The sequence below is a fragment of the Vipera berus genome (genome assembly GCF_964194415.1).
Source record: "Vipera berus genome assembly, chromosome: 3".
Lineage (NCBI taxonomy): Eukaryota > Metazoa > Chordata > Lepidosauria > Squamata > Viperidae > Vipera > Vipera berus.
This window is the reverse complement of record NC_138204.1, coordinates 111,385,415-111,413,034: the sequence shown is the minus strand read 5'-3', so window position 1 is coordinate 111,413,034 and position 27,620 is coordinate 111,385,415. Positions and strand designations below refer to the sequence as shown.

The 27,620-nt window shown below is 42.9% G+C and overlaps 1 protein-coding gene across 1 annotated transcript in view; it reads right to left on the bottom strand.

The window, feature by feature from the left end:
- Positions 1-27,620, bottom strand: part of NPHS2 (NPHS2 stomatin family member, podocin) — a gene marked incomplete at both ends in the record, with an annotated part of 32,775 nt that extends 5,155 nt beyond the window's left edge. The window contains 9 exons of the mRNA XM_081325529.1: positions 4,542-5,276; positions 7,787-7,969; positions 8,829-8,907; positions 13,804-13,859; positions 19,235-19,438; positions 21,002-21,084; positions 23,227-23,299; positions 24,047-24,150; positions 27,338-27,620. Coding sequence (XP_081181655.1) covers positions 4,542-5,276; positions 7,787-7,969; positions 8,829-8,907; positions 13,804-13,859; positions 19,235-19,438; positions 21,002-21,084; positions 23,227-23,299; positions 24,047-24,150; positions 27,338-27,620 — 1,800 coding nt within the window. The remainder of the gene's footprint in view (positions 1-4,541; positions 5,277-7,786; positions 7,970-8,828; positions 8,908-13,803; positions 13,860-19,234; positions 19,439-21,001; positions 21,085-23,226; positions 23,300-24,046; positions 24,151-27,337) is intronic.

The window sequence follows — 27,620 nt, the reverse complement described above, 5'->3', positions numbered from 1 at the left end:
TTAATTTAATTTATTATCATTTCTATACCGCCCTTCTCCCGAAGGACTCAGGGCGGGGTACAGGGCAAGAATAAAACACAGAAATTTACAAAAATTAAAAGATAATTAAATACATGCCCGATTAAAATACAATAGATACATAGTAAAAACCCCAATAAGAATGATAAAAAACCCCACCAATCCCCCCTCAGGCCAGGCCGGCTTGCTCGAACAAGTATGTTTTCAGATCGCGGCGAAAGGAGCGCAGATCGGGCGCCGTCCGGAGCTCAACCGGTAACTGGTTCCATAGCTCCAGGGCGCCCACAGAGAAGGATCTCCCCCTGGGGGCCACCAGACGGCATTCTCTGACCGGTGGCACCCTGAGGAGGCCCTCTCTGTGGGAACGCACAGGGCGCAGGGAGCTTGATGCCGGCAGCAGATGTTCCCTGAGGTACTCCGGCCCCATGCCATGGAGGGCTTTGAACACCATTACTAGCACCTTGAATCTCACCCGGAAGACAACTGGCAACCAATGCAGCTCACGGAGCAGAGGTGTCACGTGGGAGTATCGGGAAACTCCCAACACAACTCTCGCGGCTGCATTCTGTACCAGTTGGAGCCTCCGGGTGGTCCTCAAGGGAAGCCCCATGTAGAGGGCGTTGCAGTAGTCTAGACGAGAGGTCACGAGCGCGTGAGTGACCGTGCATAAATCATCCCGGCTTAGATAGGGCCGCAACTGGCGCACCAGGCGAACCTGGGCGAAAGCCCCCCTAGTCACGGCCACCATGTGATCTTCCAAGGTAAGCCGCGAATCTAGGAGGACTCCCAAGTTGCGAGCCCTATCTACGGGGGGTAATAATTCACCCCCCATAGAAAGAGATGGAATATCCGAATAGACCCGGGATGAAGGTATGCAAAGCCACTCGGTCTTGTCGGGGTTGAGTTGAAGTCTGTTCCTCCCCATCCAGACCCGAACCGCCTCCAGGCAACGGGACATCACGTTGAGGGCATCACTGGGGTGGTTTGGGGTAGAAAGAAAAAGCTGGGTATCATCAGCGTACTGATGATACCCAACTCCAAAGCCACGAATGATCTCACCCAGCGGTTTCATATAGATGTTGAACAGGAGAGGCGAGAGGACCGACCCCTGAGGAACTCCACAAACGAGAGACCTCGCGGTCGACCTCTGCCCTCCTGTCAACACCGACTGCGAGCGTCCCTGGAGATAGGAGGAGAACCACTGTAAAACCGTGCCTCCCACTCCCAATCCCCTGAGACGCCGCAGCAGGATACCATGGTCGATGGTATCGAAAGCCGCTGAGAGGTCCAATAGGACTAGAACAGAGGAATGACCCCTGTCCCGAGCCCTCCAGAGATCATTCACCAGCGCGACCAATGCCGTCTCCGTGCTGTGCCCGGGCCTGAAACCCGATTGGTACGGGTCTAGATAATCCGCTTCATCCAGGACCAAAGGGAGCTGATGCGCCACCACACTCTCAACAACCTTCGCAAGAAAGCGAAGGTTGGAGACCGGACGAAAGTTGTTCAATACAGCTGGGTCCAAGGCAGGCTTCTTGAGGAGGGGCCTCACCACCGCCTCTTTCAAGACGGCAGGGAAGCTACCCTCACTCAAAGAAGCTGATATAACTGCCTGGAACCAGCTGCGTGTCCTCTCCCGGGCTGCATAAATCAGCCAGGAAGGGCACGGGTCCAATAAACATGTGGTGGAGCTCAGTCTCCCCATAATCCTGTCCACTTCCTCCGGAGTCACAGAATCAAACTCCTCCCAAGTGATATCAACAAGACCACCCGCGTCCTGATCGCCAGACTCTGCCCAGTCGGAGTCCAGACCGGTCCGAATCCGAGTGATTTTGTCCGACAGATAATTGTTAAACTCCTCGGCACGACCCTGCAAGGGTTCCTCCCTCACCTCCTGATTAAGGAGGGAGCGAGTCACCCTAAACAGAGCGGCCGGGCGATTATCTGCGGACGCGATAAGGGTAGCGAAGTGATTAGACCTCGCCACCCTTATCGCAGCGAGATAAGACCTAATATGGGTTCTTAGTCGCAATCGGTCGGATTCGGATCGGCTGGACCTCCAACCGCTCTCTAGGCCCCGTCTCCGGCGCTTCATCTCCCGGAGCTCCGCGGAGAACCATGGAGCTCGACGGGATCTGCATCGGGTCAGGGGCCGCAAGGGTACAACTCGGTCAAGAGCCTCAGTGGCTGCCCTTTCCCAAGCTTCCACTAAGGCATCTGCCGAGCTGTGAGTGGGGGAGGCAGGTGGGGACCCCAGCGCTGCCTGGAATCTCGCGGAATCCATTAAGCGTCTGGGGCGGTACCATCTAACTGGTTCCACACACCCACGGCGGGGGGTGGCAAAACGGAAGACCAGCCGCAGGAGATGATGATCGGTCCATGACAGGGGCATAATAATTGGGGAGCCCCCACCAAGATCATCTAACCACCGCCCAAATAAGAAAACTAGGTCAAGGGTGTGGCCTCCCTCATGAGTCGGCCCTGAAATTACTTGCGTCAGGTCCATGGCCGTCATGGAAGCCATGAACTCCCGAGCCAACTCAGATGATCCTCCCAGAGATGGTAGATTGAGGTCCCCCAAAACTATAAGTTTCGGGAACTCAACCACCAACCCAGAGAGGACATCGAGAAGCTCAGGCAGGGCTGCTGCTGCGTGACTAGGCGAAAGGTACACCAGCAGCAAGCCCAACTGCGCACCAGGGCCGCATCTCAAAAAGAGAGACTCACAACCGACTATCTGCGGAACGGTGGCCTCCCGCGGAGCTAAGGTCTCCCTCATAACAACAGCCACTCCCCCACCCCTACCCTGAGCCCGAGGCCGGTGTAGCACCCGGAAACCTGGTGGGCAGAGATCAGCCAGAGGAATACCGCCCTCTGGGCCCAACCAAGTCTCCGTGATGCAAGCCAGGTCCGCCTGCTCACCCTCGACCAAGTCACGGACGAGAGGAGCTTTATTAACGACAGACCTGGCATTCAGGTACACCAGCCGGAGCTCAGGAGGCTGCACATCCTCACTCCCGGGACCTCGGGGTAGAACAAGAGGGTCGGAACGCCTCACCGCTTGCAAGTAGCGGAGAGGCCTTCCCTGGAGTCGATACGGCCCTCTGTTCCTGCACCTGCTGCCATTCCCTAACGTCGTGGGAATAGGCATTCCCACGACTTGCCCTGGAGCCCCGGGGGCGACCGACCTCCGCTCCTCCCCTCCGCGATCAATCCCGGCCCTGGCCTGAACAGTGGTTGCTGGACTGCCCCCCATATCCGAACAACCAAAAGAAGTTCCCACCCCCCTCCCTAACCTCCTAAAAAATTTAACCAAAAAACTAACCAGGGGCCTCCTATTTGGCTTATATCGGAGGCCCCTACCCATGCCCAGCCATCTCTCAGGGTCCCAACACTCGGGCCCTTCATCAAGAGGAGGTGTAAAAAGTAAGGCGGGTCGCTCCCAGGATGGGGGGGCCCCCCTGAGAGCGTATAAGGTCGTGCTCGAATAAGTCAGACGCATGATCTTAACAAGTCCGACAAAAAAAACAGCAAGGCAGACCAGATCAACTCAACATGGGAGGATCTCAAAATAAATAAATCGAAGGCAAGTGTCCAGAGAGCCAGCCCAGCTCCACTGCCACTGGAGCTGGGAAATCCCGGGATAGATCGAATCCCGCCCTCTCACGGCGGTCAAAGCCGGGGGGCAACCTGGTACATACAAACCGGGGGAGCAATACCCCCCAGAGCTCTCACCTCTGGGAGGCAGCAGATGTAAAAACTTAACCACTCTCCCACAGTGGTTACAACCCGGGCCTTCTATTATAGGGGAGGGGGGAGAAGGGGAGGGAGTTAGAGCAAAGAATCTATGAAATATATCAGGATTAATAAGCCGGCATGGTCACAAAATGGTAGGAGGGATTCTGGTTACATAAGTCACTTCCATGTTGCAAAAAAGACTGGATGATAGTCAGTCAAGGAGGGAAACCACAACATGGTCCAATGATTTTCTGGCGGCGCAGAAATTAAGTTTTGCCTCACAAATGTCCGAGGCAACAGCGTCCGCGTTCCAGATTTGAGGGTCTTACTTTGAATTGTATTTATTCCCCCTACCCAAATTCCTAAAGCAGGGAACCAATTAAGGCCTACCAAGCTAGTTCTTTGGCCCTCGGTCACTAACAGGTCCAATGACCCATTGAACCCCTTATAAGTAACCCTAATGGTGATTTTACCCTTAATGGTTATGGGGGATCTTTGAAAATCGGCTAACTGGATTCCTGTCGGTTTAAGTGGAATTTTGTGACCGCTTTTCCGTTCAATGTACTTCAAGGTTCCGCATGAAATTATTGATACTGAGGCCCCAGAATCTACCTCCATTTTGCAGGGTATTCCTTGCAATTGGACTACGATTTTTAATTTAGGCCTCAGTATGTGATTTATTTTTTGTTGTCCTATGTGGTTGACTCGCGCCCCCACCCCGCGGTTGGATTGTCGTGCCCTAGGTCTAAGGGTCTCTATGCCACGATCCCAGGGGCTTACCTTACCTTCGGCCCAGACGTCCATTTCGTGGATTCGGTTGTCTCGCGTCCGGTTGCGGCAGATGGCCTGGATGTGGCCGGTCTTTCCGCACGATCTGCATTTTGCCATGCGGAATCTGCAAGTTGATCTGGGGTGGTTACCCCCACAGCTACCACATCTATTGTCCAAGTCTCTCGGTCTGGGTTGGCTGTCCCGTGGTGATCTTTGCGCAGCTTGCGGCTGTTGTCTTCGGGCCTGGTCTGGTACTTCGGTACGCGGTGGTCTGGTAGCCATTTTTCCAAATCGTCTGGAGATTTCAGCGATGTCGGCCTCCCATTGTTGGTCCACCTCCCCGCTGTCCACATGGCTTTCAAGATTGATTTCGGCTGCAGAGCCCATGCTATTTCGGGGGGGTCTCGCGTTCCCGTTGATTCGTAAGTCAATAACTCGTCGAGGACTTCCTGCAGGTCTCCCGTGGGCTTAGCGATGATTCGATTTTGTAAATTCTCGTCCCGCAAGCCGAGCACCACTCGATCTCGGACCCTTATTTCGAGGTTGTCATATTTGCACCTCAAAGCCGCCTCTCTCACCACTGCCATGAACTGTGTAATCGATTCGCCAGGTCTTTGATTCCTTTTCTCAAAAATCCGTCTCCAAAATAACTCAGACCTTTTTGGCGTGAAGTGAACCTTCAATTTTGCCAATAAGTCTGCATACGAGACGCTGGACACCGGCAGTGGTTGACACAGGCCGACGGCAATCTGATACACAGGCGTACCGCTAATGGTCAAAAGAGCCGCGGCTTTCTTTCTGTCGTCCGTAATGCCGTTTACTAACAGGAACCCTTCAACCTGGCCAACATATTCTTCCCAGTCTTCTGGAAATCGCGGATCAAACTCTTTCAGCGAGCCGACTTGAGCCATTATTAGGTCTTTTCGGTAGCGACGTACTTGGTTGACTGCGATCAAATTTTTTCCGCCTTGCGCACAGCTGATTTTGCCGTTCCTTCACTGATCCGCCGTCTATCCCACCTTCGTCGCCAATTGTTAGGTTCGAATAGACGATCGACACCGTGAGGTTTAGTGCAAGAACGTTTATTAACACATGCATAAGTCAACTGCCGATTAACCGTTTAACTTCCCCTTATATAGTCTGCTACATTCAACAGTGGCCAATCCCCAGCCCGGAAACTCCCGCCTAAATTGCATCAACCAATAATTGCACTCAGAGTTTCCCGCTTCTAGGAAGGCCCATTTAATTAATCTACAGACACAACACCTTCCATCACACCCAAGGTAGCAAAACAAGGATAGGTGTGTTTTTTACTATTTTTTCTTATTCGTCTGATACTGTGATAACACAGAAATGAGATCAGAACACTGGATTTTGTCCTTATATTCACCTTCCTATCTTCCCTATTCTTGTTGGCGGCAAGTACCTAAATCAGTTTACACCATTTGTCCTGTCCCAATCAGAGACACCTATAGCTGGTCTGTACAGTAAGTCAATTTCCTCTTTCCTATGTTTTTCATGGGTTTTCATTTTGAATTCAGTCTTACTCCACCTCAATTCTTCCTATTCTTTTTTGGATGATCCCTAGCTTCCTTTTTTCCATCTTTATTAGTTGACTTTTTACAAATGCTAACATCACAGAACTGCAAAGCTTTTTCTTGTTTTACATAATTCCTCTGAAGTGTGTTTTACTTTAGTTCTGCAATAAACAACTGACTACATTTCAGATCTTTTGTGATCTTTGCAGGTAACTGAGATTTTCTTTACACAATCATGCTTTAACGTGGCAGTATCCTGTAGGTATGTGGGGTTTATCAGTTTATATGTATGTAACATGCATGTATGTTTGTAAATGAGCATACTTCATAACAAGAACTCATGACATATTATGCCAATTCTATACCAGTTTTACTGGATCTTAAGATGGCGGTGCCTGGAATGGCTGCGGCTGTATTGGCTCTTGAAGGTGAATAGTTTTGGAAGGGATATTAAGGGATATAGTCCACACGATCGGGAAGGTTTTAATGTGTTTGAGCAACATGGTGGAACTAAGGTAACATACAACCGACGATCTTTGCTGGCATGGCGAGTTTCTAGCTGTTTTGGAACTTTTGGTGAGACTGTTAAAAGTCGTTGGTGCTGTTTGAATTTGTTCTGCCAGCAGCAAGACCTGACTGCTGGCCTAGTGATGGATTCTATTGCAAATAAGGGCTGTTTCCAAAGGAGGTAGAGGAGGAGAGGTCCCGGGGCTTATGGAGTGAAGGAACTGGATGAGGCTGTTGGCAAGCCCAGAGGAAGAGAGAGAGGCTTTTGGAGCAGTTGGTGGCAGTGTCAGCGTGCTCCAGGGGCAAAAAGAAGCAAGGAAAAGGTGGAAGAGACAGGATCAGAAAAAGAAAAGGAGAAGAGGTTGTCATGCAGGAATACAAGCTAATTTCAGGGCTTGTCCACATGGAGCTCTGTTTCCAACTGTCCTGTTTGCCATCGTTCGCTCCCTAGAGACTAAAATGGATGATCTGAAACCTGAGCTGGCCACGAACAAGGAGTGTATATCAGAGGTGGTGACCCTCTGAGAGCTGTATGTAACAAAATTTCATTTTGATGTATGCCAATTGGTGTACATTCAAAGTGACAATAAAGTTGTTGTTGTTATTATTTCTTTCTTGGTCGCAAATCAAAATGCTGTTGTTAATTTATCAAGATCTAGAAACTATAATGTTTGACATAACAACTGTATTGTACATGTTATGATATTGCCCAAATGCTAAAATCATTCGTGAATACTATGTTCTGGTTGCTGTCCCATGTCAAGATATGGCATCATGGTTTTTTTTATGTGATTGCTAAGAATAGTTCTTAGTAATAATAATAATAATTTTTTTAAAAAATAAGTAAATGTAACAGATTTTACAAACATACAACTAAAAATTTTAAACTCCACGTTAAAAATGATGTATCTATTAGTCAAATACATAGAGTCTCAAGAGGTAAATTCATAAGTCAGCATTTACAGCACCCTGTCATTTGTGTCCTGAGCAGGTGAGATCTGAGTTTGATAACTTTTTATTTGATTGCTATTAGTATTTGAATTTTAAACAGAAGGCTTAGCTGCCAATCATGTGATGAACTGTATCAGCGACAGCTTGAAATCATGATCCCTTGAATGCTACAATTTCTATAACATGGGAGAGTCCTTGCCCTTTGAAGTTTCTGGATTATTGTGGCAACTTGAAGGGTTGTAGCCAGTGGAGGTTTGATTTACTGCAACCGAAAGGCTCAGGGGGTCAAAGGGTAAAGACAGAACAATGGTTGGAGGTTTTTCAGAAGACAGGTTCTGCAGAGTGTGAAGATAACGGAGCTGGATAGCAGCTGGTGTACGGGACAATATCTCAGCTGCTGTTTTCAGAGATTCAGAAGCAGCTTTTTCACCTTCAGCAGCGATCACCTACAACACAAAAGCCATTTGAGAATTGTTCTGTTATTTCTATAACCATATTACTGAGATACTGCCTTTCCTTAGCCTAAATCAGAAAAAGTACGGTCTACCCTCTATACCAGGGGTGTCAAACTGCCGGCCCGCAGGCCGGACGCGTCACATACAAACCGCGCCCACCCCATTGCCGGCAATGGGGAAAAAGTTCTGATACGTCGCGCGACGTCACGTGACATTGCGGGTTTGACATGTCTGCTCTATACTGTGCGATGCTGTATTACTTTGTCCAAGAATCTTCTGCGATGTTTAGCTTGGTCCCAATTTTGTCCAGCGTTCAATAAAAAAAGTCTTAAGAACTGTTCCTATACATAGCACATATTCTTTTAGTTCTTCCCCTTCAGCAGTTTACAAGTTAACTTCTATTCCCGTGGATGCAGATTATTTATTGCCCTACATATTTATTTATTTATTTTTGTTTCATAGCAAAATAAGCAAGCACTTTCTCAGGAAACCTGGCGATTAAATTCACCCAAAAAAGTAGGGAGATGAAGCAGAATGTGCAAAAGGGCAGAATGTGCTGTCTTGCAAGTTATGAAAAGCTCTAAGGTCCATAGTAATCTGAATTTGGAAAGTAAGCCATGAATCATGGAGACTAGTCTATGGGAGGTTACTAACACTTTCCATCCTGCCTCTCTGCTTATTTACTTGCAATTAATATTATTGTATGGGCTGTCGGCCTCCTCAAAAGCAGGTTTCTTTTCCTTTGCCCTGCCACTCCCACTGAAACCAAGGCCACCAGAGGAAAAGCATTTTTTCCTCCCTCCTGCAATCTCCTGTAATAAAAATGTACATGCGGAGGCTGCTGACTTACCCTCACTTTCGCATGACACTGGGCTTCTGCTTGTGCAGATAGTGACCCCTGAAGCTCAGCTGGCAGCCGAATGTCTTGACTGAAATAAAAATAGGAAACTGAAAGAAAGGCTACTCTCCAGGCCTAGAAACAATAGAAGACGCTTGACATCTTGAGAATATATGTACTTTTGGTTACTATTTTTTCTTCTTCTCGTGGACAATGATAAGCCATCTGATTTAATTACACCAACTTAATTCAGCTTTTTACTTCCGAGACAAATCTTCGGCTGACAGGCTAGTTGGATATTTGTCCCAGGAGCTGCCTATAAATCAGCTCATTTGGAGTTTCACTACCATTATCTTAACCACATTGCCTGCTTCGGGAATCAGATTGGGGTTCTAGGAAAAGCCTGCCTGCCCTGGGTTGATCCATGGATAATTTGTTTTGACTTCTATCAGGTTTAGAAGTGAGATCCATTCTCATAAGAGATCCACTCTGTATTACTTACACATACACATTTTCTTCAAAGATAAACTTTCATTCATTAATAAAGAAAATAACATTGTAGCTAGGCTGTCTTTTTATTTCTTTTGCTCTGACTAACAACAGTCCAAAATCTCTCTCAATAAATTCTGTATAGGGAGGTTTGACCAAGACTCCAGAACTGTGTCCTTCCATGGCTACTTGGGACTATATCCCTTCCCACCACTATCCCCAGTTAGATTAAGGAGGCTATCATTTTGGAGAGCTGATATTCTTCTCCTAAGCCCTATCTTGGCAGTCTCCTAGTTATCTTTTTTGGCAACACTAAACGGGATATACCCCACGGGACCACAATTTTTTGAATTTTATGGGACCCTGACAGACATATACTCCAATCACTTTATGCCAAATCTCTAAAGCTCAAATGCAATTTGAGTGAGATTTGTCACATCCACTCTCTCCAAAATCTCTCTGGTCAGTCTTTGGAGGTTCTGTCCTATGATCTCATTCACTCTGATCTCACTTGAAAAAGCTGAGGATAGGGGACCAAGGGTGGCCTTATTCTCTTTCTGAGTTGAAAATAGACTTGCAAGGCCTTGAATTCATTGCTCTTGCTCCCTTTTGCTCCCTCTTAGCATTTTACACAAAAAAGCTGGCTGGAAAATTCTGGGAGTTGAAGTCTGCATATCTTAATGTTGCTGAAGTTGAGAAACTCTGCTCCAGAGACTGAAAGCAGCTTCCAGTTTGCATAGACAAAGGGAAGGGAACATAAAACTAATTAATGTATTTCACAGACACCTTCACTGATTAGTTAGTTCATTCATTCACTCATTCAAGCAATCTTGGTCAAGGGATGGTCCTAGTATTCTGAGTGTCTTATTTCTAGTAAAAGTTGTTAGTTGTAGTTTTTCTGGCCACTCACTTTCAATTCTAGATAGAGATGTCAGCCAATCTGTCACTGCTCTTAAGACTGCACAGAGATTGAAAACAGATTACAACAAACTTGCAGTCCTTTTTTTAAAATCAAGTTTAATTAAAAACCCTTAAACAATTGCATAACTTTTTCAGTATTGCAGAAACACTTCATATCTTAAACACTTGTTACAAGCATCAGTTCTTATATTGCTGGTTGTACTCATAAACACTATACAATGGAGACTCATCTAGAATTAGTTCATGCCTAGACTTGCAATACAACAAGGACCAACTAAAAGAATATGCAAGCTTTGGAATTCCTCAGTACTCTTCATTGGAGATGTTAACAAAAATAATACAAAAACAGAATGGAGAAAAGTCCAGAAAATCTATAGCCAAGTATAGGTGTTTCAGTTATGAGGTCTGGAATTCAAAGCCAGGGTAAATATGAAGGCAGACTGAATGTCAATGGAATATAATAGTAGTAGTAGTAGTAGTAGTAGTAGTAGTAGTAGTAATACTGATGATGATGATGATGATGATGGAAGGTACCTTGGAGGTCATCTAGTCCTGCTCAGGCAGGAAACCCTATATCATTTCGAACAAATGGCTGTCCAGTCTCTTCTTAAAGACTTCCAGTGATGGAGCATTCTTCTGGAGGCAGGTTGTTCCACTGGTTAATTGTTCTAACTGTCAGGAAGTTTCTCCTTAGTTCTAGATTGCTTCTCTCCTTGATTAGTTTCCATCCATTGCTTCTTCTCTTGCCTTCAGGTGCTTTGGAAAATAGCTTGACTCCCTCTTCTTTGTGGCAACCCCTGAGATATTGGAACACTGCTATCATGTCCCCACTCATCCTCCTCTTCATTAAACTAGACATACCCAATTCTAGAAACCGTTCCTTGTATGTTTTAGCCTCCAGTCTCCTAATCCAGGGTGTCAAACTGCTGGTTTGTGGGCTGGACATGTCATCCGGAAGCCACGCCCACCCCATTGCCAGCAATGGCAAAACCGTCCTGATACATTGCATGATGTCACGTGACATCGTGAGTTTTACATGTTTGCCCTAATAATCTTTGTTGCTCTTCTCTCTATTCTTTCTAGAGTTTCAACATCTTTTTTACATTGTTGTGACCAAAACTGGATGCAATATTCCAAGTGTGGCTTTACCAAGGCATTGTAAAGTGGTATTAACACTTGACGTGATCTTGATTCTATCCCTCTGTTAATGCAGCCTAGCACTGTGTTGGCTTTTTTGGCAGCTGCAGCACACTGCTGGCTCATATTTAAGTGATTGTCCACTAGGACTCCGAGATCCCTCTCACAGTTACAGGACGCATCATGACGAATCCACACCCACCCCATTGCCGCATGACGTCATGTGACTTGCGAGTTTGACATCTCTGTCCTAAACTATACCTGTGCATTTGGTTTTTCTTGCCTAAATGTAGAACCTTACTTTTTTCACCTTTGAATTTCATTTTATTAAATAATGCCCAATGTTCAATTCTGTCAAGATCCTTCTGTATCTTAAGCCTGTCTTCTGGAGTGTTGGCTATTCCTGCCAGCTTAGTGTCGTCTGCAAATTTGATGAGTTCCCCATCTATCCTCTCATCCAAATCATTGATGAAGATGTTGAAGATCACTGGGCCCAGAACAGAGCCCTGGGGCACCCCACTACTCACTTCCCTCCATGTAAATGCAGTTCCATTGAGGACTACATGCTGAGTGTGGCCGGTCAGCCAGCTACAAATCCATCTGGTGATGATGCTGTCTAACCCACATTTTTCTATCTTATCAAGTAGAGTAGGTTGTGATCTACTTTATCAAATGCCTTACTGAAGTCCAAATAAATTATATGCACAGCATTCCTCTGGTCCACTAATTTTGTCACTTGGTGAAAGAATGTGATAAGATTTGTCTGGCACGATCTGTTTTTGACAAACCCATGTTGGCTTTTGGTAATGACTTTGTTTGCCTCTAGGTGTTCGCTGATTCGTTCTTTGATTATCTTTTCCAGAATCTTCCCAGGTATTGATGTCAGGCTGATAGCTTTGTAATTTCCTGGATCCATTTTTTCTCCTTTTTTGAAGATGGGAACTACATCAGCTTTTTTCCGGTGCTCCAGTAGTTCCCCAGTGCTCCAGGATCTTTGAAAGATATAGTTCAGTGGTTCTGAGATCACATGTGCCAGTTTGTTGAGAAACTTGGGGTGTAATCCATCTGATCCTGATGATTTGAACTCGTCTAGGCTGGACAGGTGGTCACTTACCATTTTCTTGCCTATCTTAACTTGTGTTTCTAATCTGTTTTTTACGGTACTGTTTTTAATAGGTTGGGCTGTTTTTTCCCTTTGTGTAAGGACATATGCAAAAAACGAGTTAAATAGTTCTGCTTTCTCCCAGTTGCTTGTCACCTTCTTGCCACTTTCTCCCACTAATGAGCCAATCATTTCCTTGACTTTTTTCTTGTTTTTTACATGTTGAAAGAAGCTTTTTTTTGTTATTTTTGACTTTTGTTGCAAGCCTTAGTTCATTTTGAGTCTTAGCTTTCCTCACTTCATCTTTGCAGGCACGGGCTATTTGCTGATATTCTGCCTTAGTTATGTGCCTCTCTTTCCACTTGTTATACTTGTCATTTTTGTCTTTCAGTTTATCAGAGAGTTCTTTATGCAGCCATGCTGGTTTCGTTTGAGAGCTGTTATTTTTGTTCTTGGTTGGTATTGTGCTAGACTGGGCTTTTATTATCTCACTTTTCAAAATTTCCCAAGCTTCTTGAGTTGTTTTCCTCTTGAGGATTCTCATCCATGGAATCCTTCCCAAGTTCTCTCTAAATTTATTGAAATTAGCTCTCTTGAATACCAAGACTCTATTTTGACTGTGTTCTATTGCTTATGCTTGCATAATATTGAATTCCAATATTGCATGATAATCCCCCCCCAAGGTTCCTGTGGCTTCAACTCCTTCTATCATTTCATCCCTGTTAGTGAGAATTAGGTCCAATATGGCTAATCCCCTAGTTCCCTTCTCTACTTTTTGGGAGAGAAAGTTGTCTGCTAGGTTTGACAGGAATCTGATCTTCCACTTGGTGCAGAGTTTGTCTCCCAGGTGATGACAGGGTAATTAAAGTCCCCCATTGCGATGTGCTTCCTACATATCTTAGTTAACAGACTAGCAAAAAGTTCATCTATTTCCTCTGTTTGGTTGGGTGGCCTGTAGTATACACCTATGGCAATGTCATTTTCCCCCCTTTTATATTGACCCAAATGCATTATTACCACTAATGATTATAATATTCCTGTCTGTTTTCATCATGGGTAAAGCTCAAAGGCTGTGGGTTTGAGCTTTTCTCTTGCCTAATGAGGATTCTGGAAAATGCAACTCTCAAACCATTATGTCATTTTTGTTGATCAGTGGATTTTAGATTTCTTCATGGACTGGCTTAATCATAACTATTAATTATAGGCCAATATAGAAAGGATATATAATACTTGAATGGAAAGTTACAAATTATAGTTCATCAGTAAATATTTCATTCTTTTCCTCACCTGATATTTATACATTTTTTTTATTTTACACTGTACAGATTTCATACCTACATTTCTGTCAGCTCCACTTTGATCCCCCACTGACAAGTAATGGCATCCACAGCCACCTGCATAAAAAGAAAAAAGGAGGTGGTATTTCTATGGCTGCCAAAACTCTTTAAATAAACATATACAATATTATCATAGACCCAGGAAACTACAGACCAATCAGTCTAACATGAATACTTGGGAAGATCCTGGAAAAGATAGTCAAAAAACAGATCTGCGAACAACTAGAAGCAAAGTTATAACCAGTAGCCTGCACGGGTTTGTCAAAAACAGATCATGCCAAACCAATCTCATTTCATTCTTTGATAAAGTGACTAAATTAGTAGACCAGCAAAAAGCTGTGGGCATAGTATACTTAGACTTCAGTAAGGCATTTGACAAAGTAGACCACAACCTGCTGCTTAGTAAGCTAGAAAAAGGTGGGATAGACAACACCACCATCAGATGGATCTGTAGCTGGCTGACAAACCGTACTCAGCAAGTCATGCTCAATGATATTACATCCACATGGAGAGAAGTAAACAGTGGGGTACCACAAGGCTCTGTCTTAGGCCCAGTATTCTTCAATAAATTCATTAATGAGTTAGATGAGGAAATAGAGGGGGGGCTCATTAAATTTCCAGATGACACTAAACTGGCAGCAATAGCCAACACCCCAGAAGACAAGCTCAGGATCCAAAAAGATCTTGACAAACTTGAACAATGGGCCCTATCCAACAAAATGAGTTTTAATGTGGAGAAAAGCAAAGTTTTACATTTAGGCAGGAAACATCAAAGTTTTAAATACAGATTAGGTGAGACTTGGTTCAAAAACAGCAACTGTGAGAGGGGCCTTGGAGTCCTAGTGGACGATCACTTGACTATGAGCCAGCAGTGTGTAGCAGCAGCCAAAAAAGCTAATACAATCCTGGGTTGTATAAACAGAGGCATAGAATCAAGATCACGCGAAGTACTAGTGCCACTTTATAAAACCCTAGTAAGACCACACCTGGAATACTGCAGCCAATTTGGTCACCATACTACAAAAAAGATGTTGAGACCTTAGAAAAATTCAGAGAAGAGCAACTAAAATGATCAAAGGTCTGGAGACTAAAACATATGAAGTACGGCTGCAGGACTTGGGTTTGGCTAGTCTAAAGAAAAGAAGAAACAGGCAACATGATAGCAAAGTTCCAGTATTTGAGGGGCTGCCGTAAAAAAGAGGGGGTCAAACTATTCTCCAAAGCAGCAGAGGGCAGGACAAGAAAAAATGGTTGGAAACTGACCAAAGAGAGAAGCAACCTGGAATTAAGGAGAAACTTCCTAACAGTAGGGACAATTGCCTTCACTGGAGATCTTTAAGAAGAGGCTAGACAGTCACTTGTCTGAGATGGTATAGGTTCTCCTGCTCGAGCAGGGGGCTGGACTAGAAGACCCCCAAGGTCCCATCCAGCTCTATTCTATCTTAATCTCCAACAAAATTGGTTTAAGTAAAGTGTTAATTGAGGCTATATCTGAGTTAAACGTTTTGTGACTCTGACTGCCAAGGCAAAGCATCTTGTGTCCACTCTCCATCCAAGAGCAGGTGGTAGAAAGTTGGAGTTGTAAAGAGAGTTTACAGGCTCATCAGTTAATGGGTTGCCTTTGCAATTTTTATTCTTGTGAGTATGGCATGGGCAAGGCAAATTTTGACAAACCTAAAATTGGGATCAGTGTTTAAGCAAACAGGAGTACCTTATATTATATAAGCTATGTTATGGCTTAACGTGGTATTAAAATTTGATCCTTCAGTTGAAAGCAGAATTCTGCCTTCTAGGCCAGTGATGGCAAACCTTTTATTTTATTTATTTATTTTATTTTAATTCCATTTATATCCCGCCCTTCTCCGAAGACTCAGGGCGGCTTACAAGCTTAGCAGTAGCCTTCATTCTATGTATATGCCTGCTTATTAGGGCTTTCACACCCACCCCAAGCGGCATTATTACAAAGTCAGCTTAATTGCCCCCAACAATCTGGGTCCTCATTTTACCTACCTCGGAAGGATGGAAGGCTGAGTCAACCTTGAGCCTGGTGGGATGCAAACCTGCACTAATTGCAGACAGCTGGTGTTACTTAAGGAGGCATTAGCCCACTGCTCCACCAAGGCTCTTTTAGAGACTGAGTGCCCAAACTGCAACCCAAAACCCACTTATTTATAACAAAGTGCCAGGGCTGCATCAGCATTGTGGTGCCCTCGGGGGGGGGGCATGGCCCACTGGGTGGGCGTGACTGCAGTGGTCATGGCAGACTAGGTGAGCGTGGCCAGGGCCAGTCCCTCGCCATCTCCAGGGCATCCTCGGGGGGCCAACACCGCTTGCTCGCTTACTTCCTGCCCTGTTTCATCCAAACGCCACGTGCTCACTACTCTGGAGAACTTTGCTGAGGCAATGGCGCGCGTGCCCACAGAGAGGGCTCTGAGTGCCACCCCTGGCACGCGTGCCATAGGTTTGCCACCACTGTTCTAGGCTGTCCCTGAAAATAGAGAAGCATAAACCGAAAGGAAACTGGCAGTTGAAAGGGGGGGGGGAAACTGATAAAAGTCTTAGCTCCCATTTCCAGTTTCCTCTCTTGTTCAGGGAACACAAGGCATAATTTTTTCCATTTTTTATTTTAAAAAATGAGTCAATAGAGCAACTTAATAGCATTCTTTATCTAGGTGTAGTTTTCTCTGGGACTGAATCTTGGCTCCCTCATCATCAAAGGAGCTCACTTAGAGCAAGGGCATGAGTGAATTTACTGCTTAAATGTTAAAAAAAAAGCTAACCAGCTTCCTTAGCCTTAAGTAGTAAACTATTTAAGGCCAAAGTTATACCCATGCTCTTATGTGGAGCTGAAATTTGGGGCTTAAATATATATCACTATCACTACTAGAAAACTATAATCACAATTTCTTAAAGGCATCTTGTTGCAATCAGAGTTGAATTATGAATTTATACAAATTGCCCTTTGCCTAAAATCATGAATATAATTATTGATGTAGAATTAATGCTATGGAAACTGACAGACAAAATTAAAACAGAAAATTCCAATTAAAGACTTCTTGGATTGTATAATTGACAAATTATACCAGGAGCTATGGCCTCCCTGTCTCTTCTGCAATTGGAAAACAAGGTAAAAGATTGCTGCACAAAGAATTTTGGACATAGAAGCAGAGAAAGATATAGCCATCCTCAGACTGGCACATTGAAATGAATGACAATATAGGGAGTCCTCAACCTATGACCAGAACTGAGTCCAAAATTTATGTTGCTAATGAGACAGTTGTTAAGTGAGTTTTGCCCCATTTTACGACCTTTCTTGACAAAGTTGTTAAGTGAATCACTGCAGTTGTTAACACAGTTGCTAAGTGAATATGGCTTCCCCACTGACTTTGCTTGTCAGAAAAGGTGATTCCATGACCCCAGGACAACTGTCATAAATATGAACCAGTTGCCAAGCATCTAAATTTTGATCACATGACCCTGGGGATGCTGCAACAGTCATATGTGTGAAAAACATAAATCAGTTTTTTCAGTGCTGTTGTAACTTTGAACTATCACTAAGCAAATGGTTGTAAGTTTAATTTTAATTTAATTTAATTTATTAATATTTCTATACCGCCCTTCTCCCGAAGGACTCAGGGTGGTGTACAGGGCAAGAATAAAACACAGAATTACAAAAGTTAAAAAGTAATTAAATACATGCCCATTAAAAAACAGTTAATACATAATAAAAACCCCAATAAAATGACAGTAAAAACCCCACCAATCCCCCCTCAGGCCAGGCCGGCTTGTTCGAACAAGTATGTTTTTAGATCGCGGCGAAAGGAGCGAAGATTGGGCGCCGTCCGGAGCTCAACCGGTAACTGGTTCCATAGTTCCGGGGCGCCCACAGAGAAGGATCTCCCCCTGGGGGCCACCAATCGACATTCTCTGACCGGTGGCACCCTCAGGAGGCCCTCTCTGTGGGAACGCACAGGGCGGAGGGAAGTTGATGCCGGCAGCAAGTGTTCCCTAAGGTACTCCGGACCCCTGCCATGTAGGGCTTTAAACACCATTACTAGTACCTTGAATCTCACCCGGAAGACAACTGGTAACCAATGCAGCTCACGGAGCAGAGGTGTGACATGGGAGTATCGGGAGACTCCCAACACAACTCTCGCGGCTGCATTCTGTACCAGTTGGAGCCTCCGGGTGGTCCTCAAGGGAAGCCCCATGTAGAGAGCGTTGCAGTAGTCTAGACGAGAGGTCACGAGCGCGTGAGTGACCGTGCATAGATCATCCCGGCTTAGATAGGGCCGCAACTGGCGCACCAGGCGAACCTGGGTGAAAGCCCCCCTAGTCAGTTGAGGATTACCTGTATAAATGTATCTTCAAATTTCCAATTACCGATAGTCCTCGACTTACGACCACAACTGAGCCCAAAATTTATGTTGCTTTGGTAAGTGAGAAATTTGTTAAGTGAGTTTTGCCCCATTTTATGACTTTTCTTGCCACATTGGTTAAGTGAATCGATGCAGTTGTTAAATGTTGTAAGTCGAGGACTGCCTGTATTTAAACACAGCTATTCCTAAACATTTTAGGGTGGTATTTGCTCCAGCAAGATTTGAGCAATTGGATGCAATGGTTATATATGGAAGAGTTAACCAAGCCCGCTAGAGTGAACATATGTGCATTTGCAGAGCTTCAGAGACAGCAGATATAATGCATATATCATTTGAACGTCACTTGTATAAAAAACAGAGAGATCGGTATCTTGGACTGCACACTAGAGGAATGATCTAGTAAATAAATAAATAAAATATTAAACAACATATTTCATTTGCAGATAGAATTTTCTTTTTCAATTTCATTTGTTTCTTTTAGTCTATTTTTTATATGGTTTTACTAATGTTCTGTGTTTTATATTCTGTATTGTGATATGGCCTAGTGGCTAATCAACAATAAACTATTGTTATCACTTTTGCTTTCTATTAAAAGCTTCTTGCTAATTTGTTTTGGTATTCATTTAAATAATTTATTTGGCTGCTTGTCTTGCTACTGTGATCTGATTAGCTTAGAGTGATTGAAACAAAAAAAGTATAATTCAAAATAATTTTAAAAAGAAGTTACAACAACATTCTTGTTTGTTATAAAGTGGGGTTGCAATAAATGACTCTGGGAAATTATTCAAAGTAAAAGCCCACAATTATTGGCCTATTTGTGGTATCTAGCTTGGCAGGTATTGAAAACAAAAGCTGGGTTAAATATATATTGGTCAGACTTAGCAATGCAGTTCTTACAAATTTGCATCTTTTGAAATATCTTGCAAGAAAGAGAAACTGCCCAATAACAAGGGAATATTATTTTACTAATGTCAGTTCATTTATTACAATATAAATATTTGTGATGGTTTTTCCCATCATGCAGGGTTATCACAAAATCCTCTTCTTGCCCACCTTTATTTCCTGACTGATATTCTTTCTCTCCAGCAGAATGTCATTGAAAGTCCGATGTGCCAGCAAGCGCTTTGTGATAGTCTGTACTAGTATCTGAACTGCATTAGAACGATTAGCGAGGGTGGTCATCAGGAGAGTAACATTCTCCAATCGATAGTAGCACACGGTGTTTAATTCTAAAACAGCCATGTCATTGGTGATCACCTACAACAAACAGAAGGCATTAGAGGTGATCTTCAATGTAATAAGATGAAGAATGGGTATGGTAGTAATTTTGTCTGTCACTGGAAAGAAAGAGGAAATCCAGGACCTACAAAAATTGGGCAGTATTGTTACTGTAGTACCTGGGCTGGTAAAATTACAAAAATCTCACAAGATAGGTTAATAACATCTGCATGGCATATGTTTTTGTATGGAGAATTGGTAAGGCACAACCATGACGAAGTTTCTTAAACTTATGTAATTAGTTCATCTTATAGTCGAGGTATCAGCTATAAACTTTTGATTGCCAACAATGGATTGATTGATTTGATAGAATTGAGAATCATATTACTCTGAGTATTTTATAATTGAGGAAAAGAACCTGTGCACCTGAACAAAACACAGATTGCCTTACAAAAAACTCATCATGGTCTCAACAAACAACCTAGTTTCAGGCCAGGGAGCCCAGACACATTTTTAAAGATTTGTCAAACTTTTGTAGGGTAGGAGCTGAATCTCACTGGTCAGGCAGAATCATGGACACATGTGGTCCTTCAAAGAACCAGGTCCTATGCCAGGTGACAATCAGTACCTTGAATTGCACCCAGAAGAAGACTGGCAATCAGTGCAGGTTATGAACCATTAATACACATGGGCGTATCAAGTGTGGCCATCGCTGCATTTTTGGACTACTTGTAGCTTTCAGGTGGTCTTCAAGAGCAGTCAAATTGCAATATTCCATTATGAGGTGACCAAAACATAAAAGTGACAGTCTGGAGGGCTTCCCATTCTAGGAGTAAAGCACACAAAATGGACCTGTGCAGAGATCACCCTAGCCACAGCTGCCACCTACTCTTGGAGGAGTAGTTGTGAGTCTATGGTGGTTCCCAAGTTATGCACTGGTCTGAAATAGGGAAGTGCCACCCCATCTAAGACTAAAGGTGGAAAAAAAAGAGATCCAGGGGCCCAGCTTCAGGACTGAAGCTGAGTCTTTCCATCCAGACCTGAACAACATTGGGTTAGGACGCTGACATTGGGAAAGCAAGGGTTGAGATGTACAATTGAGTATCACCTGCATCCAGATGATACCAGACCCAATCTGATGGGTGACTTCACCAAGCAATTTTATGTAGATATTAAACAGCAGAGGCAAGAGCATGGAACCCTGTAACACTCCAGAAGCAAGGAGGTTGGACATAACCTCTCTTTCTCTGTTAATACCGACTAGAACTGACCACTAGGGAAGGAGAACCACTGCAATATAATACCACTCATTCCTCAATCCCCCCCCCCCCCAGTTTGTCCATAAGGATACTATGGTAGAAGGTACTCAAAACTGCTGAGAAATCAAGATGGCCATAGTACCACATCCCGGCTTGCCAAATATCATCCAAAAGTATAATCAATAGAGAATCTATGTAACTTGCTATAAAGTATGAGAACCCTTCTGAATGGAGATTCTATGTAACTTCTTTGCAACTGTCTCATTTCTTGATTAATCCATGTGTTTTTTCTCCAGTAGGTGAGCTAGAAGAGGATGAATAAGCTATAACTAAACTCACTTACCTCACAGAAAGGAATCTCTAAAGTTTTGAGCCGAATGTCTATTTTGTGGTAAGTATCCAGACAGGGAAGGAGAAAAAACAAGCCTTTTAGGAGAAACAGAACAGCATGGAAATTACATTATAGGAATTAAGAGCATGCTTTTTGATGCTCATTTTATCAAGTTATCATACTGGGATTTTACATATAGAAAAATTGATAGTTGATCATCAGACACATTCTAACCAGTGATTTATGCATGTATTTGTGTGCATGTGTGTATTTCACCCAACATCAAATGACTTAAGAAATTAAGGTCAACTCATATTTGAGGAATAGTGGCCATTTAGGTTGCTATCACAGTCTCCTTTGTAGTGACCATGCATACCCTCCCTTTTAATAAAAGTAATAGTAACCTGATGGAGATTGGAATCATTTCCCACTAAATATTAAAAAAATATTTGTGGATTTATGGAAAAACCAAAAAGAGATAAAAAGTTGTTACAGCCAAAATACCCCCATTAAAAGTCTGCTTTAACCTTCTGATTCCATGCCTAGTGACAAAAAGGAGAGTTAATCTCAAGGTAACCATCTTAAAAGAAATCTTACAAGAAACCAAAGCTAAAAATGAGGTTCAGAAATTACTTTTATCACAATTTGATTGGACTTAATATTCCTATGTTTTCCTGTGTATGTTTATACTACAGAACTATCAACCATATTTTAACCAAATGTGTACTTGTTAGATTATGATTATTTGTCATGCAGACTCAGAAAACTGAGTTAAATAAGTCATGATTTACTTATTTAACTAGGGGTAGTTGCATGATTGTTAGATCTTCCAGTAACCTACCTTACCATGTCAGGGAATAGTTTGATTTGCAGAAATGACTGTAATCTTTTTGTCCAGCTGATATTTTTGTCAAAATATTTCTAAAGATTTATGAAATGCTTTAAAATCTTGAACAGAAACAATAGTGGATTGGAGTAGTGGCCATCACATCTTTTGCCTTAACATTTTAATGCATTTTTGTCAGCTTCCAAACTTCTTTTATTCCATGCTGAGGTTCTTGAGACACCCTCTCATTTTGTCTGTTGCATTTTCAGTTGATTAATATGCCTAGGAAAAATTCTCAGAATTTCTATCTGTTGCAGATGCAGTGCCACATAGATTGGCAGATCTAGTGTGAAATGTGTAATTAAGCCAAAAAGAGATAGTGACCTTAATGCTGTTGTATGTATGTATGTACCTTAATGCTGTTCCACTTAGCAGTGGAATTCTGATCCCAATTATCATTTGTAAACAAGTATACCTGGAGGATACTTACCACAGAGGACACCACCATCACATCTAACTGCAAAAAGGAAAACTTTTTAAAAATGAGGGGACTAAGAAAAATAAACTGAAAGGAAAAGTGTAGAGAAGTTATTTAAAACCACAGTAACTGAAACTCCACAGAACTGTACTCTGCAATTCCAAGAAAAGGTCTGCAAAACTTTCTTATAGCATCTAGAAAGATGCCAGGTTTTCTTTTGTTCACAGGCAGAGCAAAAAATCTGTCAAAATAATCTAAAGTGATGATAAAGAATACAAACCCTTCTAACAAAATCGGAAAAGAGTTTATGGAGCAGATGGCAAAAACATTAATGGAGACAATAAAAAATTATTTTAAAATGTTTGCTGTCTACCAAATCTGGGTCTGCAAAAATCCAGGTGATTACAGATGGCAGCAAAAAGGCAATGTTTTTCTGTATTTTGTTGCTCTGCACATTATAGGAAAAGATGGGGCCCTACACCTCCAAGATATATGTAAATGTATATGTAAAGAAATGTGTAACAATATGAATTTGGAAACCGTGTTAGTTGCACACACAATCCTACATACTATCTTAACCTATCAGCCCTCTCAATTCAGGTAGTATAGAAAAATATATGGGGATCACCCCATGGTAATGAACCTGGTTTAAGTTTCTATCACAAATGAATTTGCCAACATTGTACCATTTTATTTACTGCCCTATTGATTAGATAATTCAACAGTGAGAATTAGCAGGGTGATTTTTTTCACATGATGTTCACTATTTTAGCACAACCCTAGTTGTACCATTGTTTCTCAAGAAGGTTGACACTGGAATTTTCTTTTACATCATCAGTGATGCCAACAGTTCAGTCTATATAGATGTCATAGCAAGCAGAGTTATATCTAACTTATAGTCCTGCAAAAATCTAATAATCTTTGTATACATACCAGGCCCTCTTGGCCTTCCATGAAGAATACGACCAAATCGGAATAAAACAGCTCTTTCATATTCTCGTACAATCTGTCATATAAAAATGGAGATGAGTAACAGAATTTGGGAGGAAGAAAAAAATGGAAGCAGATAGTGTAAACAATTTAGCTTCGAGTTCTGCGCCTTGTGGCATGTGGCCACAACCACAGAAGAACTCAGGCAGCAGCACAACAGGTGTCAGGGTATGGGAGACTTAGCTGCGGTGGTCCTAAGGTAAGCGGGTAAAACATTCCCCCGAAAATTAGACCTGGTGCCTTTTTGGAGGCAAAAAAAAAATAAGATCAGGTCTTATTTTTGGGGAAACACGGAGGTAGAGATTAGGGCTAATCTGCTTTTCTGTCTCACACTTGGTAATAAAAATGTGACTCAGACATTGCACCTCAGTCAGGGCTTATTTTTATCTTTACCTCAGAATAATTACTCTTGCTCAATGGCCACTTTACATTTTTATGGGAATATCTTATTCCATTGACTTACGCTTACATAACTTGTTTGGTTTACAAAATAAAAAAATACGGGAATTAAAATTTGCCTCTGTCATCAATACATGAAATGTATTTAATATGTACTGTAGGTATGTTTATGTGTGAAAGAACTATCCTTATCAAATACGACCTCTTTGGCAGGCATAATAATACGGTCTAATTCATGATCTTTTTCTGTGAGTGTGAGTTGAATGCAAGGCTTGGTGCTGTACCCAATAGCATTTGGATGCATGGACTTTACTGATTGCTGTCTCTCACATGTATCAACTTCAGTCTCTAGAAATACTCTTACCTTCATACAGAACCAGATGGAAATGGGAAATGTGATTATGATGAGAAGGTGTGAGAGGATGACAAGAAGCCACTCACAGATGCCTAAACCTGGAGACTTTAAGCCTGCGGAAGAATAGATACAAGATATAGGATTTTCCTGCTTTCTTTAAATCTGCATGTGTTATTGGAAAAAAAAATATGTATCTGCTGACCCACATTATTTTGGGAATTAAGGAGATTATAGGAAGATGAAACATAGAACTGAGATAATATGCTCAAATTTCATCTGCAGATGAAAATAGGGACTCTTTTATATTCTAATTCAGAGTAAAGTTCCAGCATGCATTTGCTTTATGGGAAATTTTTCTCTGCTACCTGCATATATTTTGGGTCTTTTTTAACCAACTTGCTTCCAGTTGACACTGATGAGGAATTTCAGCTAGTTAACTTGGCTATGAGTTTAATCCTATTATAACTGGAGGGCACCAGGTTGAGGAGGCTGGTAAGTTCCTTTACAATTATGCTGAAGGCAGTGGCGTAGCGTGGGTTGTCAGCACCCGGGGCAATTTGCGCCCCCTAACCCGGTGACGTCATGGCACCGCCGAAAAGACGCGCCCCGCAGCGGCGTAGACTTTCCAAGAAGAGTCGCGCGCATGCGGGATGCTTCCGGGTCCCTCTCGAGGGCGGCTGGGCGGGGCTCCGACCTGCAAGAGCCGCTACATTCAAGCTTGCACGTGAGCCCCGCTAAATAAAGCCACTCATGCGCACAAAGCTAGGCCAGCCGGCCGGCGGGTCCGTCTTCGCTCGGCCAAGCCTGCCGGGGCGCCTGCGGGGCGCTTGCGGTTGGCCTGAGCCTGGGCGGAGAGTTGGGCGCTTCTATTTATTTTATTCAGTTTATGTGGCCGCCCATCTCACCTGCCGGACTCGTTTCGCTTTGCAAGAAAGAGCAGCTCGAGAGCGGAGCCAAGCCGACTCTGTGCAGCCCTTGGGGCTCCCTGAGCAGCTCAGTGCGAGCGCGCCCCCCCCAGATGTTGCGCCCGGTGCGGCCCGCCCCCCCTGCACCCCCCACGCTACGCCACTGGCTGAAGGACATTTATGACTGTTAAGATTAATAATTTCTGTTTATAACTCATGCACACAAGCATCATCCAAAAACATGATGCAAAAATGAGAACACCAGAGTGGAGCTGACAGCTGCTTTGTCCAGTCCTTTATCCTGAGATTCTCCATAAAGCTGTTTATTTTTTAAAAGAAAAAAATAATCTAAAATTCTTCCGAGAACAAGCAACTCCATGCAATAGTAGTTCCGAGAATGTGTGAAATAATCTATGGGTCTCTGGATGCCGATATCACTCTTAGTATTCTTCCTCCTTCATTCTTTCTTACATTCAAGATTTGCTTGAAACTTTATCTTGATGGACATCAGAGTTCAGGAAAAGGAAAGCAGAAAGTATGAAAGACGTGAAAAATAAAGCTTGCAGGCAGGCAGACCTAGAGCTGTACCTCTGTCTTCTATAACCAGCACAATTTTGTATCAAAAAGCCAAATAAAACTAACAAGGATTTTCCCCCTAAGAGTTCTTCTCAGAGGTGAAGCCTAATCAGTTAAAAATGAATCCCCTTTTATAAGCTCAAAATTAGGAATATACCATGTTTATCATTTGAGGCCCTCTTGGCCATTTTTATCAACTATCATGAATTTCACATATTCTGGTAAAAGCAAGTACTGTGGAAATTGTAAACCAAAATATACGGGTGTTGCTTGTCTGTGCTCTAAATAAATATTTCATATCATTTGACAATACAGTCACAGCATAACTGCCTTATCTAAGGAAAGGCTGTAATGCTATAGTAGAGTCCATGCTGTGGATACAGTGCTGGATATCCAGTTCAAACTCTGCCATGCCCAGCAGTGCTAAGAAAGAACTTTTATAACTGTTCCAATCATAAACGAAGCTGAGTTAGAAGGAACAGTGAGATGGTTTGGTATAAGGTGTTTTTTTTTTGAGAGTGATGCTTGTAGATTCTGCAGAGTGGAATCTTGATGTAGATAAGTGTCTGTTTAGTGCTCTGCTAAGCTAAATTCATTTTAAAATCAGAAATCAATGGCAGGTTGCCAGGACCCAATCTACTTAACGTAGGTCCTTCATTATGCAGGGGGGAAAAAAGCCACAGTTTCAGCAGGGAACCTGTTGATATTAAATGATTTGGAATGACAGCAGGGAATTCCTGGAAGCTTGGCATTCTAACAAATCAACCATTAACATACAGGTAAATCCTACTTACATACCATTTAAAACTGATTCAGACTGGTAACACAGAGGGAGACAGATAAACAACCAGCAAACCACACTCTTCCACATGCTGATGAGGCTACCTATCTTAATAATGAAACATCTGCAGAAATACAACCAAAGTCAGAAAACACCAATAACCTAATTATTAGACTTCATCTGAATTTCCAGTGAATGTCTAATAGCTAGATCTCACTGATGTCTAATTTCCCCAAGAAAAAGATTACAGAAGAAAAATTAAAATAGAAGCTGAGACCTACCAACCTGAAGCTTTGCACGAAGTTCTCTCAATGGAAGAAAAAACATATCAAAGATCAAATGAGTATCACTTGAATTTGAATCAAATTTGAAGTCTGAATCCTTCATGCCCCATTTTAAACACACCTAAACACACTAAATTTTGCATTCACTGAAATTACTGTTCAGAATTTCTGCATATGCTGTATACTGCACTGATATTTGCCCCTTAACATTGCTAGATAGCTTTCATATTTTCTCAGTAAACTGTTTGTTTTGAGGATGCTCATCTTAATAACTCTGCAATAATTTTGTTGATTTCTTTTGGTCATGTTGTCTTGAAACCCAAAGCAACTAGGAAGTGTTGAGGTTTACTACAAGATCTCCTCCCTTGTTAAATTTCATGACATATTACAGAAGTCAGTCCTTTTGCATTTTACCACTAGCCAAGCTGGTTGCTATCTGCAAAGGAGAGGACAGATAAATTCAATGTATTTCTATCATAGTTTTGTCTTTAATTAAACATGACTTACAGGGTAGGTCTACCAGATCAGAAAGCATTCAAGAGATAGACAACATTTTAATTCCTTGCTGTCTTCTAGTGTTTCCTGGATTTTAACAGCCCAGATTTGTGTGCTTGTCTTTGTACCCTTTTCCTCAAAAATGATAGTGTGGATTTCAAGGATTGCAGATCTAAGATCTCTCACAAGAGGTTCTCTTCAGGGGATGGACCTGTCCAGGGGATGATTTACTGGTGTTGTACCCCATTTCTTCCCTTACCTTCCTCCTGCTTCTCACTTTCAAGCAAGGCCATCACCTCCATTTCTTCATCAAATGACACCACATCATCCACATCAACCACTGTGGAAGTATAGATTTGGTTGCCTGCTTGAAGGGTGCTTTTGGTATCCTTTTTAAATTTCTTCTGATTGGATTGCTGCCTCTTGTTGCTGGTTTTCTGTCTGTGTGCTATCTTCTCTTTTTTGTTCCCTGGAGATGACTTCTCTCTGCTTCTCCCATGGTTCTCCCTAGAAGGGCTCCGAGACCTTTTTTCATCAGTCAT